Below are 13,711 nucleotides of genomic sequence, written 5' to 3'. Positions count from 1 at the left end.
TGTCAGGCGGGAAAGAAACTGGGCGAAAACTGGTCTCCTCTCCACAAGGTTGCGGCTCGATGAGTAAAGGCGGCCCTCCTTCTTTGCTGGCCCAGGTGTTGGCACCACGCTGTGGCAGGCCGTGAACTGAATCACAAAACTGGTCTTAGTTTAAAAATAAAGCTGGGGTTTTTTGGTTGTGGGTTTTTTAAAATTTATTTTTTAGCTTGAGTCAGCTTCCTGAGCTGATTCAGTGTATGGGCAGCAGGAGCACTTGTGTGAGCAGCAGAGGTTGGTGCAGAGGATGAGCTGGTGGCTGGGGCTGCTGCTTGTGGTAGAAGTGCTGGTTGAAAGTGTTAATAAAGCTACTTGCTAATTAGAACATCTGTAATAACTCATGAGTTGTAATTTGGCCATTCTTATCTTGATGGAGCATTTACTTTAACGTTGAGGTATTCCAGATGTGTTTCGGTTGATGCATTTCTCATTATGCCTTAGAAACCATGTGTGTACAGGCTAGATTTCAGCGAGAACTTCACGTTTTTAGAAGTAGGTTACTTCTTGTATAGCAGTACTTTGGGGATTAAAATCTGTGGGTCGCTGTTGCCTGATTGACTTCAGGAGTCAGTTGCAAAAAGAGCAGGCTTTTAGGCTGCTGACAGCTATATGACTTAATTATTTTTCTTCTGGTATTCACTTACCAGAGCTGCATTTACATTCTGCTACATACTGGATGACCTCGTGTGTACAAGCATTTGTGAGTCTAACAGATGTGATGAAAGGCATTTGCCCTTCCCCTAGCCGGCCTTTAGAATCACAGCGACAAAAGGCTCAAATATGAGGGAAGATAAACTTGTGAATATGTTAGAGGACAGTTCTGCCTCTAACTGTGACAAATAAGGGGAGGAAAAATGGAATATTCTTAAGGAACTCTGCAACTGGACACTACTTTGATGGGTCTCAAAAGCATCCTGTGAAATCACTTTTATCTAAGAAGCAGCACCTCTCATGTGCAGGACTCTGCTAGTCTGTGTTTCTTTGGTGAATATGGTAGCAGAGTCAGTGGCAGCAACTGTTCATAGTTCAGTCTTGAGAGATGACCTTTCTCAAACTTCTCACCAGAAGATGGGCTTTCCCTCCAGCCTCTCGCTGGTGTTTTTACCTCCCATTCCTCCTCTCAAACATCCCCACGCTGCCTCGCCAGCTTTCTGTGTCTTGGAGGTTCAGATGCTACCAGGGCTTTGTTTTCACTTCTTTCAGTTTCTATTCTCCTTGCCTACAGAGATCCCTGGGTATTTGCTTTTGTTTCTAGCACACCAACTCCTTTCTGGCAAACTTGGGCTTCTGTTAGGAAAAAGGGGTTTGATGCTGCTTGCACAGAACTGCTAGAGGACTTTCTCCTAACTCAGCCTGGCTTGTAACTTCTGCTTATTCAATCAGTTGTTATATACAGATCTCAGCTCCAGTCACAGCCCTCCCTGGGCTTGTTACTCTTGGCTGAAAGTGAAAATCATGGTTTTCGTTCCTTCTGTGTTTGCCTTTTTTTTCCTGCATCTAAATTCATTCAAGCTAAGAAGTAACTGGTAGCATTTTTTTAATCGCTGGTGCTACTGAGAGCTTTGTCACTCTCCCTCCTAGGCAGGATGCGTAACCATGGTAAAAAAGCCTTACAAGTTTGGAAAGCTTTCTTTTCTTATCACAATTTGCACACCAAAACTTTCTAAAGCCTGTTTACAATGCCAGGCAAAATTTGGTTGTGCAGTTGTAGTAAAAACGTTTGCTGCTTCTGGCCTCTAAGAGTGGTATACGGGAAAAGTAGTATATTAAAAGTGTTGAATGGCTATGGCTTTATTTTAATCCCTTTTTAATGAAAGCCTCCTTTTACTATCCCACTTTTATTTCTGTCTTCCATCCAGCAGGTGGATGGATTTCAAACAGTCTTACAATCTCATCGCGGGGGGGGGGGAGGGGAGATGGACCCCAAACCAAACAAGAACCAAAACGAGAACCCCCGCCTAGGAGTGCATTAGGCGTCAGGCATCCCGGTGCTAGTTAGGAAGCTCCAGAAGCTCTTAGGGAATGAGTTGAGCCCGACGGGGTGCAGGGCTGGTAGCCTAGCACCGCCGGGGGGGGCTCCCGCGTCTTCCTCCTCCTCCGGGACTACCGCTCCCAGAAGCGCCCGGGCTGAAAGTGAAAATAAACGCCAGGTTACGATTCTTCCCCCCCTCCTCTCGCCGGCGGCGGCCGCACATGTCCTTTCTCTTTTGTTTTCCGCCCGGCAGGCCAGCCGTGCGCCCGGGCTGCGGGAGACGCCGCCGCCGCCGGGAATCGCCGCCCCGGGGGAGCCCCGGGACCGGGACCCCGCCGCAGCCGTGCCCCGCAGCTGCCGCCCGGACCCTCGGAGAAGCGTAGAAGAGCCGTTTTTTATGGAGCTGGAAGCCCAGACCGCGGAGTAAAACTTTGCAGTTTCTCCCCGCGGTTCCCACATGCAAGTTGATAACGTGAGACCGGCTGCTTTTCTCCTTGCTGCTGCTACCTCGAGTGCTGAGGGGCCAGCGCTCTCCTCTCCCACCTGCTGCTGCTTCCTTTGCCCGGCCCCAGAGCCGCTCGGCGGGCTTACCTTGCCATGTGGGGCTAGGGGAGGTGCGGCCACTCTCCCGAGCCTGAAGCGGTGAACATGGAGGCGGCGTGCAGACCCGACGGCGGGGAGCAGAGTCATCGGGGCGGCGGCAGGGACGCCCCCGGGGACGCCGCTATGGACTGCTACTTGCGATCTCAGGGCTTGTACAGAAAGAGGGTCGCCAAGGACGGATCTTGTCTCTTCAGGGCTGTGGCCGAGCAGGTAACCGCTTACACAAAGCTACTTCCCGTGAAAGTGGGGGAAGCGGATCTCGTTAGTGCCTGGTAAATGCAGGCGAGCATAGGCTGAGGTTACACAGTCGTGTGCCAGGGGAAAAAAATAGTTTCAATCTTGCGGGTTGAGGGGGAGTTCTGTGTGCACGGCCGCCTTCTGTCACCAAGAAATTGCGACCTGTTTTGACCTCCCACTGCTGCCTCAGAGCTTTTTTCAGTCTAAGATCTCAGCATTTGCGTACAGCTGCTTTGTACGAGACTATTTAGGAAATGGAATTTAGTGGAAAGAACTGAAAGGCCCTGTTCTTAGTTTTCTTAATTAGTTTACTATAAAACTGGAAAATTTATTTTCAGTTCTTCCTGTTGAATTCCCCTCCCCCATTTCAGTGTTACTGTTAAAGGAAAAAAGTGACAGCGTCATCTTGCCTTAAATACAAACAAACAGCAGTGGGAGCTCTGGTGCTTCTGATTGTGGGAGCCCAGATTCCTGTGCTAATTATACACAGTTCACTTTTTTTTAAAAAAAAAAAATTACTTTCCCTGCTGAATTTACAAGTTCAGGCAAGCAAACACTATTGATCTGAAGTAAGTGGGATTTTCTATTTCAAGGGAATAATCGATGAATAAACATTGATACTCTGATGTTTTTAATTAACATATAGAAGGTTTCTCCCACACTCCAGTGTACACAGAGCTTTTTTCAACTATGATATTTTTAAAATCCCATTTTTATTTTTTTAAAGGGAAGGTCTTTAATTCAAATTTCGCCTAATTTCTGTGCTCTTCATACGGAAAAAATGGAACTGAATTTTGAACTGTTTTAAATTGAGGGTAGTGCGTAAGGGTTGCAAGAGAGGCTGCAGCTTAAATTGGCTGGAACATACCTATGTTGTACTGAGGATGCAAAGACACGTTAGAGGTAACTCTGAACCTATGATGAAAGTAGTATTTTTCCAGTAGAGGTTTGAACAGGAGGTAGAATGCAGGTGGTGTGTTGGGATCTGAATTCCTGGTTTCCAAATCAGTATTTGGGCAACAGACCTATACCTCTTAACTTTAAGAGAAAGTAACTCTGCGCTGTCTTAGATTTCATTGGGTTTCATTTGAACAAGTACACATTGGTAGTTGATTTCCTCATACGCTCCTGCGGTAACTTCTTCGATCAATTGGAGTCCTTTACAAAGGAGTTGGTTAAAGAATGACAATAAATGCTATTCCTTTAGCTCAGTAAATCCTTATAAAATTGAATACTAGTAAATATGTGAATCCTGCAGTTACTTAATTTTTGATTAAGTAATTGGTTTCACCTGCATAGATATTGTTACCGAATGAATATGCATTTTAAATATTCTTAAAAATAAAACTAGAGTATTTCCAAGCCTGTATTTAGACAACAGTCATTAATTATTTGTGTCATCAAAAGTCCTAAGAACCAGTGTAAATTTTCTTCTGTTTCTCCTTTTGTAGGTGTTACACTCTCAGTCGCGGCATATGGATGTTAGGATGGCTTGTGTAGACTATCTTCGGAAGAATAGGGAGAAATTTGAAGCAGTAAGTATTTTTTGTTTTCTTTGTGAGCATTTAAAAAAATGTTACTTTGTTCCTTCTGCTTTTCTAAGGCATATTCTCTAGTTTGTGACGGTATTTGTCATAGCTATATGCTACTTGATGCTTTTTAAAGTGAGTGCTCTTTAAATTAATCAGCTCGTGTGTGGTAGTAACTCATTTCATATGCCTGGAGAAAGACCTGTATATTGCTGGGACTGGAGGGATATGAGGTGGGAGGAGTTTTTAGTGCTTATTAAAAAACACAACAAACTTTCTTAGCCTTTAATAGTCTGTAGTGGAGCTACTAAAATCTGGATTTTATTTTAGTATAATGCCTATTTTAATAAAGGTCATAAAATGTTTTTATTGTGCTATCTAATTGCTTTCACAATATATAAGGGATTTGACTGATGAGATAGGTGAAATTTGGTTCAGGGTCTGCAATTCATTATACAGTGCCACTGTGTTTTTTTTCTAAATATCTGTAATGAAGTTGTTCATCAGCCGTGGACATCGAGTATTTCAATATTGATCAATATGTGGCCAAAGTTGTTCAGTGTTAACATTATAAAATCCTTTTTTGTCTTCTTCCTTTTAAAAGAACACAAATAATGGCACTCCTGTTTGCATGTGTTCTAGCATGCATACCATTTAACCCATTTCCAGAATAGCCAAAACAGGAGTGTGTGAAAGCATTTTTAACTAGAGGATTCGTACTCAGCTCTCTTCTGTTCCAAATTTACCCAGACCCCCCCCAAAAAGGCAGTTTTAGATGCACATTGGCACAGGGAAGGGAAGGAAAGCAGGAATAAAAGGGTGTGTATTTCTGACAAAGTGCTCTATGCGCAAATGTGACTGATCACTGTTAATGTGGACGTTGTCACAAATGAATGACATAAAATACAGTGAATCTGTCTGGGAGAATGTAGCTCTTACTTGGCTATTTCCGTCTGCCAGTACTGTTTGTTTCTAGAGCATCTGAGGACTTACCAACTCTTAGATCTCTCTCTCATCTTATTTCACTGCTGAGTTTTTCATCCCTTTCTTTCCAGAATTATCCCACTCACTCCAATATTTACTTCTGTTTTCTTGTTGCATTGTGTAGTTTTTGGAAATACCATGACCTTTCTTGACTGTAAATGTGTGGTGTTTCCCCTCGCCAGTTCTGACACCTTCTTGGCCTGGTAACTGCTTTGTCAACCCAAGCTGGTTTTATTATCTTCGTTTCTCTCCTCCAAACTCCCAGTCTCACTGTTCTTTTCCCCTCAGACATGATCCAAATGATATGACCTCTCCTCTATCTATATTTACTGTCCTTCTGAAAAGTCTCTTCTGAAAAATTACATGAAATTTTTTAGGTGTTTCATGTACGAGGTTGAAGTGTTCCGTATCTGTTCTCATTTCCTAGTGTTCCTACTCCCTTAGGTACTGCTGATCTCCTTTGCTCCCCATATCTCTTACACTACACTGTGTTTTCCATCTGGAATATAGCATTGTTACCTTCTCTCTCTCTTAAAAAAAACCAGACAAAAAAACCCCCCCAAAAACCAGCCAAACCACAAACCAAAAAAGCCCCAACAAAAACCCCAACATCCCCCCCCGCCCCCCAAAAAAACTCAACACCAAACAAAAAAAAAAAACCCTAAACAACAAATGCCTCTTTCCCTAACCTCTTACTTCAATTATTTACTCATCTGCTTTCTTGGTAGTTACGCTCTGTTGATGTGTACTGGTGGTACTCATTGAAGTTCCTCTTCTCTCTGTCTATTGTAACCACTTCAGCTTGAATTTCTGTCTCTCTTGTTCCAGTGATACTGCTATAACCAAAGTTTCAGGTGACTGTGTGTAACCATCACCTTCATTTTCACCCTCATCCTTTCTTGAAGTGTTATCTTTGATTGCTGCTGTCTTACATTTATTCTCTTCAGTTTCTTATGAGAACTTTCTGGTGCCCTTCCTTTCTTTGTCCGTGCATTACCTTTAGATCGTTTAATTTTGACACACAAAACAACTGCTGTCTATGATTGTGTTTTACTGATCCATCTTTTAACTTCATACCTGATTGCTTCTGTCTAAATTAAAAATTTTGGCCAGACTTTTTGATTCTTCTTATGAACCACACTGTCCAGCCAGGTTCAGAATGGCTAAAGCAGAACTTTTAATCTTGCTACTCTGCTCAGTTTTCTTTATTACTTTGTTTCTTAATCACTGTGGGGAAAGAGGCCATCCAGATTATAGCGTAAGTTAATAATGGGAATTATTTCTTTGTTTGGACCTCTGTGGATCTGTATTTTAACTAAACCAAGCAGATTATGTCTAAATAGTGCTTTTAAAATACAGCCTTTCTGTTGGCCATCATGGCTGAAACACTTCGAAGTTAACACCTCTCAATTACTGCAGCATCTTTCTCTGGCCTTGACAAATTGTGAATTTAGCCTCTTGGTGTGTGTTAAGGAGTGCAGCTGAAGGATTGCTTTCTTAGCTTGGTGCTTACAGTGTAGCCTGATTGTTTGCATCCTTTCACTGAAAGTAAAAGTTTGAAGTGATACAGAAAAGAGGAAAAAATGCTTTATGACTTGCCTATACTACGTCTTACCGCTACTTGGGTACCACAGAAATGACACTCCTATTTCTGATTGTCCTTTGCTGGCTATTTCTTTTAACAAGATGCTTGAATAAGCCCACACATGCTCTGTCCAGTGATGCCGTGCACACCTGGGACTAATTGTACGTAAACATACACACATACTTAACAGCATCTTTGCTTTCTCTCGGATATCCTGTTTGGCTGCTGGATTTCTTTTTGCGTGGTTTTTTTTCCTGTTTTTGGATTGTGTAATGACTCCAAAAGCTGTGTATGTGGTTGTGTTCTGGAATGCAGACCATTTATTCCCTCATCTCTACATCACTTTATACTTAGATTGTAAGCTCTTTGAGAGCAGGATACTCTTAAATTTCCAAAGGTACGTTCCCATTGGTACAGTGGGTCATAGACTGGGGATTCCATATGCTACGTGAATAAAAATAACTAATCGTTACTTTTTTTTTTTCTTTAAACACAGTTCATTGAGGGGCCATTTGAAGAGTATTTAAAATGTTTGGAAAACCCACAGGTATGTTAAGTTCGATTTGTAATAGAAAGCAGTACTTTTATTGAAGTTGATGGGTAATGAGATTTTTTTTTTCCCCCTCACAAATGTCTTTGAACTTAAGAGGTCTCTGAATTATGTGAATATGTACTTTTATGCAGGTACTCTCTATTGTAAGATGATTTGAGGAATTTTTTTGTCTTGATTTTAAACCTGTTATTCCTCAAAATTGTGTCCAAACCTTTCTAGCCCCTGCTAATGCCAGGAAACATAGTGTGGCTAGCTTTTTCTTGAAGACAACCTTGAATAAAGGTCTCGAAGTTTAGGTGATGAAAAGACAGTTACTCGTGTAAGGGATATTATGAACAGTAGCTACAGACTCATATGAAGATACTGATTTGAAGCAAAAAATAATTATTTTTTCACCCTAATTTAATTCTAGTGTTCTTACTAGGGAGTTAACAGTTTGCATAAACTGAGGCAGGGGGAAAGCGGACAATCTAGTACAATATTGCAAAATCTGTCATTTTTTTTAAGCTTTTGTACATAAAGTTTATTAAATTTTCCCCTCCTAGAAATCAAAGCATGGCTTTCGCCCCCCTGCTCCCACCACGCCTACAGCGTCCCTAATTAGAATGGTAACCTGATGGTTGTTTATTTCAGTTTCCAAAATGAATGGTGGAAGAAGGAAAAAAGTGGATGTTAGCCTGTTCTGCTTCTGTGTTGCTTTGTTTATTCCAGGATTTTTAATTGCAAGGCTTTGTTAGTCAGATCCTGAGGTTATATGCTCTGCTAAATGGCAAATCATGTTCTTTTCCACTATAACTTACTCTGCACTGAACTATGCCAACATGAATGGTTTACAGCGCTGCAGTGTGTATAGCAAAATGTCTTTTTCATACATGTCTACTAATGTTTAAAAGATATTTTTGAAGAATAAAACATACAGTAGCTTTTTGACAGATCAGATGAATTAATATTATTCTGTATTTGAAAATTCCCATGACAATTTGAAAAATGATTAAAAAACTTGAACTGCTACAAATTCCTGCCCCAAACTTAATTTCAGTCACTTTTAATTTCAGTAAGAATTTAAAAAAGAAAAAAAAAGGAGAGAAATCTAGTCACATCATACTGGAAACACAGTACAGGGGTTAGGCTGTAACAGAAGAAACAACTACTTTTCTATGATTTGAGTCTGGGTTATGGCGTTACTGACATTTCACTGTTTAACAGCTTTAAAGGGCAGATTTTTGGTCTTTCTTCAGGTATTGATATACAGCTGCTTGCTTGAGAATGCAACTAACTGTTACAAGTTTATTTTGGCTGTTGGGAAGTGGTCTGTCCACTTTGTGTTGGAGCACTTCCCAAGACCGTGTCAAGACATTTGTATGGAAGTTATCTGAGGCATGAGAGTTAAGCCTCAGGGTTCTTTTTAGAGTTCATCATGGCTAAAGGCCCACAAAATGAGGCAGTTTTGAAGTTAGAGAGTAACATTTTTAAAAGCACTTGATAAATCTGACATTCGCTTTTGTCAAAAACCACTTTTGAAAAGCCACTTTTGAAAAGCCAGACTGCTGGTTGTTTAACAGAAGAAGAAGAATAAAAACACTGTATTACCTTTCAAAATCATATTCTTTAATGGTAGATCTGTATTCATGTGATTGTTTTTAGTTCTCTCAGTTTTCATACGGATCAGTTTCTACTTTGGGAAAAAATCCCTCTAGCTTGTACCCCTTAACCTTACTGGAATAGTTACTGTTATTTCAAACAACCTTCAAATACAATCAAAGTGTCTCAGTTGAACTCTAGACTCAGTGGTGATATTTTTCTTTTTTTGAAATGATTTCTTGCTTCTCTTGATCTACATACACATGAGGAAGTATAACAACTGTATGTTTGACTGAACTTAATTTTCTGGTTTTTTTCAACACAGGAATGGGTTGGACAAGTAGAAATAAGTGCCCTTTCTCTAATGTACAAGTAAGAAAGCCTTTTAATATGTTCTATTGACATCAGTTCAGTTGTCTTGTTAATTAATCAGTTGGAATAGCAAAGATGGAATTGTATGTTATACCATAGTTCTCCAGAAAATTACAAATATGCTTTGAAAATTGCAGCTGTCAAGGTATTCAATAAAAATAGAAAAGTGAGCTTTGAAAATGACATTTAATTTGTGATTTGAATACGGGTTTGCAATAGTGTCATATATCTCATCTGCACAACTTACTGTGAGTAGAATCGTACTGTTTGTGTATTGTTAATTTTCATGCTACAATTTTTCTGTTAAAATGGCTTTTCTCCCTATTTCTCACCAAGGCTTTACTATCAACCCTATTGCGAAGCTGTGCACTGTACCCATTTCTTTATTACCTCTGTACAAATGCTGTGGTGTAGCTTAGTGATATGAGTATTGTGGGCTGTATGCCAGAAAGCCATTCTCACACCTCCCCTGGTATGAAGTTGTATGTACTGGTTATAAGACTACCTGGTGTACTGCTCTAGCTTATTCTCATTTCTGTATAAATCTTCTGTTTTCCCCTGTATCAGTATATATGAAACAGTATGAGTTTGTCAAGGGCCGTAGCTTGCGCTGTGCCTAAGGAATGTTTTGGTATTTGTGTAGAGACAAACACTCTTCTTAGTGATGAACAGTTTTGCTGATGTGTTTTTACTAAATATAAACCTATATATTAATCTTTTCTTCACAAAGTGGTATGAAACAATGTGCTGAATATTTTTAACCGCTTTCCAATCACTGTGTAAGGGAATGAGCAATGTACAGCATCTTCTTTCTGCTGTTTGTAAACCAGTTAAAGTCCATATTTCAAAATCCTTACTGTAAACTAATGACTTCTTTTGTACTTTGATGCAGTTGATAAGAGGGGAAAAAACCTAGTTAAATTACTTTCAGGTACTTAGATGACCGCAAAGTGTGGGAAATTGCATGAAATTCTGTCTTTGCATTTTCTGTGGTTAATGGGGCAATTCCGAGTTTCATGTGCTGCATGGGTGGAAAAGGACTGAACTGAAAGTCAGTAAGGTTTGGCTCAAGAGATTTAGAGAGAAGGTCTGACGGATTGAGCTGGGGTATAGAAGGACATAACTCAGTTTAAGTCAACAAAATTGCATGCTTGATTGGAACTGGGTGGTCGTGACCTTCTGTTTGTTGTATTTCTGGCCATGAGAAATGCATTCTTATGACATAGAAGCAGTTAATTAATGATACACCTGTATCATGGACCACAGCTGATAAATGAATACAGAGACAAATCCTGGCTGATAATAGTATTTTTTTAGTTTCCCTTGGAAGTGTGAGGAGGCTTATGGCATAGTTAAAATTATAGGAAGTGTTTCACTGTAGAGTTGAACACATGGCAATTGTTTTCGGAAGACTGACTTCCATTAAAAAGGCTATTTAAGGGCTTTGGGAAAGTAGGAATGGTGATGGAGATTAGGGGAAAGAGTTGCTTCCCTTCCTGCATGCTGGCAGACTGAAGGAAAGTAGAAGTATGACTTTCCTGTTTGTGCCAAGTGGACGGTTGAGAGAGTTTCAGACTTTTCAGGCACAGGATAGAAGTGTGGTGTGACTAGGTTTGTTTTCATTTCCACTCCTCAGATCTGTCAGAAGTGTAACTTAGTTATCTGGTAAATTTTCCTTGCCTCCCTAAAGCGGTTGCGTCCCTGAGCTATAACATTCTTTTCCTTTCAGAATTGCTTTTTCTGAGCTGTTCTAGAAAGTTGTTTGTTTTTAGTCCAAAAGCTGCACCTGTGAATATATTCAATAATTTTGCAAGACTAATTAAACTTTTGCTTGTGTGAGAGAGGGGGAAGTGATGAGCTGCTGAGCAAAGAATTCAAAGGGAGGATTACAGATAAAAGAGAGAGAAGATAATTAAATTTAAAATCATGAGAGAGATTGATTATAGCAGAAAAACAAGTAGCAAAGATCAATAGTCTTTCAGTTTTTAGAAAAGAAAAAACCAAATAGCATGTCACGTCAGTATCCGTTGTGGATTTTCGTGTATTTGTCACTGTCGTGGTTTTAGCTGGGATAGAGTTAATTTTCTTCACTGCAGCTGGCACAGTGCTGTGCTTTGGACTTAGTATGAAAACAATGTTGATAACACACAGATGTTTTAGTTGTTGCTGGGTAGTGCTTATACTAGTCAAGGACTTTTCTAGCTTCCCATGCTCTGCCAGGTACACAGGAAGCCGTGAGGGGAGGGGGCACAGCTAAGAGTGGATCCAAACTGGCCAAAGGGCATGACATTACATGATATGGAATATCCCAGTATATTAACTAGGGGGAGCTGGCCGGGGGTGGGCAGCAATTGCGGCTCAGGGATGGGCAGCGTCAGTGGGCTGGTGGTGAGTGGTTGCATCGCTTGTGGGTTTTTTCCTTTTTTTCTGGGCTTCATTTCTCTTTCTCGTTATTTTCCTTTTTATTATATTATTATTATTATCATTATTATTGCTACTATTTTATTTTAATTATTAAGCTGTTCTTATCTCAACCCACAAGATTTCTTGCTTTTACTCTTCAGATTCTTTCCACCGTCCCACTGGGGTGGGGGGAGTGAGCAAGCATCTGTGTGGTGTTTAGTTGCTGACTGGGGCTAAACCACTACAGTCGCTTTATATCCAGTTCAACTTTTTAGGCTTTTTTATCTCACAAGATGAAAAAAGAAGTATAAGTATGGAGTGTAAATTCTAAATTTGCTTAGAGCTTGTAGTAGCTCAACTCTTCATTTATGGTATTTTTAATTCTCTTAAATGTAATGAAGTACCAGAACATAGTTTGCAGTGATAAAAATTTACCTAAACCTGTTTTTAAAAACTATGCTGGACTGATACCCTTGATGATGAGTATCTGCCACCATTGCAACAGCATGCTATCTGCTGGTTGGGTCCAAGCTTCTCAAAAAGTTTGTTTCCATTCTTTTAGTCGAAGAGACAACAAAGGGGTTTCTTTGCCATTTTAAATCCAGCAATTTGAGTCTAATGAATACAACATGGTGTTCGACTCCATACTTGCCGGAGTCTTTATCCAAAGAGAAGGAGAAACTGAGCTTTCTGAATGTTCTCTTTTTTTTTTTTTTTTTTCTCCCTCCGGTGTATTATTCATTTTTTAAAAGGAGGAAAAGATTCTTCTTGCTGCACATGAAAAAAACCTGAGACACATGGAAGGCATGAGGTTTTCAGAGGTGCTGGAGGCTTGCTTGCAATATCTGATCCTCAGGCAATCCCCACTGATGATCTGTTGGGCTTTCGGTGTGCTCCTTAGCATGCTGTGGCAGCTGGACCACCATTTGGGAGCAGAAACATTGTGTGGACCCTTCTGAGCATGAGAACTTGGCTTGGTGGGCAAGAAGAGTTTCTGAGCACAGATGTGGGCTGTTCTGTTAACTGGCCTCTGTGCCCAAAAGGGTTCTAACACACATGTAATAAATCTGCTAGTGCAGGTCTCGCGTAAGTCATTGCTCACCTTCTGGAAACTTATCACTGTGTCCTGTCTCTGTTCATAAAACCAGCTTTCTCTTTGTTCTGGTAGGTTTCCAAATGGCAAAGTGTAATGAATTTCTCCAGGACTGGGGAGCCGTCATCCTTCTAGACACAGCTCCAGAAAGCAGTGTCTGGAAATTTGTTTTACTTGTCATTAGCCCTGTGCACATTGTGCCAGCACATCTTATTCTAGTATTTTCTTTCATAAAAGTAAGCTTTTTTTTTTGACCAGTGGTAGTTGTACTCGTCTTCTTAAGTGTTGTTTTCTACTAGGTGTTTTCTGTAGTTATGCATGTTCCTTGAACTTGACTGGAATATTCCAACTTTTCTTGACACTGACTTTTAAATGAATTATTCACTGCTACTTTTTTCTCAGGAAAGATTTCATAATATACCAGGAACCAAATGCTTCTCCTTCACATGTAACTGAAAATGGGTTTTCTGATAAGGTAAAAAAATTTTATGGCTATTGTGAAAGGCTGAATTAAGACTACTTTATAAATAGCAAGTAGTTTCATATAAGTTTTATTACTCAACACAAATAAATATGCTGAGAATTCGGTTCTAACAATTTATTTTGTACATATTTAAGGCACCTATTCTGTTAATACATGTAGGGCTTCTTTTTAAATAGATGGTCCATATTTGGGGTGGCGTATATCTTCCTAGTAATCTAAAATTCTGTAAAAATCAGTGTTACAAGCAGTAACTCGCATAGCTACCTCTGTCTTAAATTC

The 13,711-nt window shown here is 40.2% G+C and overlaps 1 protein-coding gene across 5 annotated transcripts in view; it reads left to right on the top strand.

Moving 5' to 3' along the window:
• The first annotated feature begins 2,656 nt into the window (after positions 1 to 2,656).
• OTUD4 (OTU deubiquitinase 4) overlaps positions 2,657 to 13,711 on the top strand; it is a 32,879-nt gene continuing 21,824 nt past the window's right edge. For all 5 annotated transcript variants that reach the window (XM_064450257.1, XM_064450254.1, XM_064450255.1 and 2 more), the window contains exons 1-5: positions 2,657 to 2,821; positions 4,300 to 4,383; positions 7,443 to 7,493; positions 9,406 to 9,452; positions 13,351 to 13,423. In XM_064450257.1, coding sequence (XP_064306327.1) covers positions 2,657 to 2,821; positions 4,300 to 4,383; positions 7,443 to 7,493; positions 9,406 to 9,452; positions 13,351 to 13,423 — 420 coding nt within the window. The remainder of the gene's footprint in view (positions 2,822 to 4,299; positions 4,384 to 7,442; positions 7,494 to 9,405; positions 9,453 to 13,350; positions 13,424 to 13,711) is intronic.

Source organism: Phalacrocorax carbo, chromosome 4 (assembly GCF_963921805.1).
Source record: "Phalacrocorax carbo chromosome 4, bPhaCar2.1, whole genome shotgun sequence".
Classification (NCBI taxonomy): domain Eukaryota; kingdom Metazoa; phylum Chordata; class Aves; order Suliformes; family Phalacrocoracidae; genus Phalacrocorax; species Phalacrocorax carbo.
The sequence above is the reverse complement of the archived record's forward strand: the minus strand, read 5'-3'. Positions and strand labels throughout refer to the sequence as shown.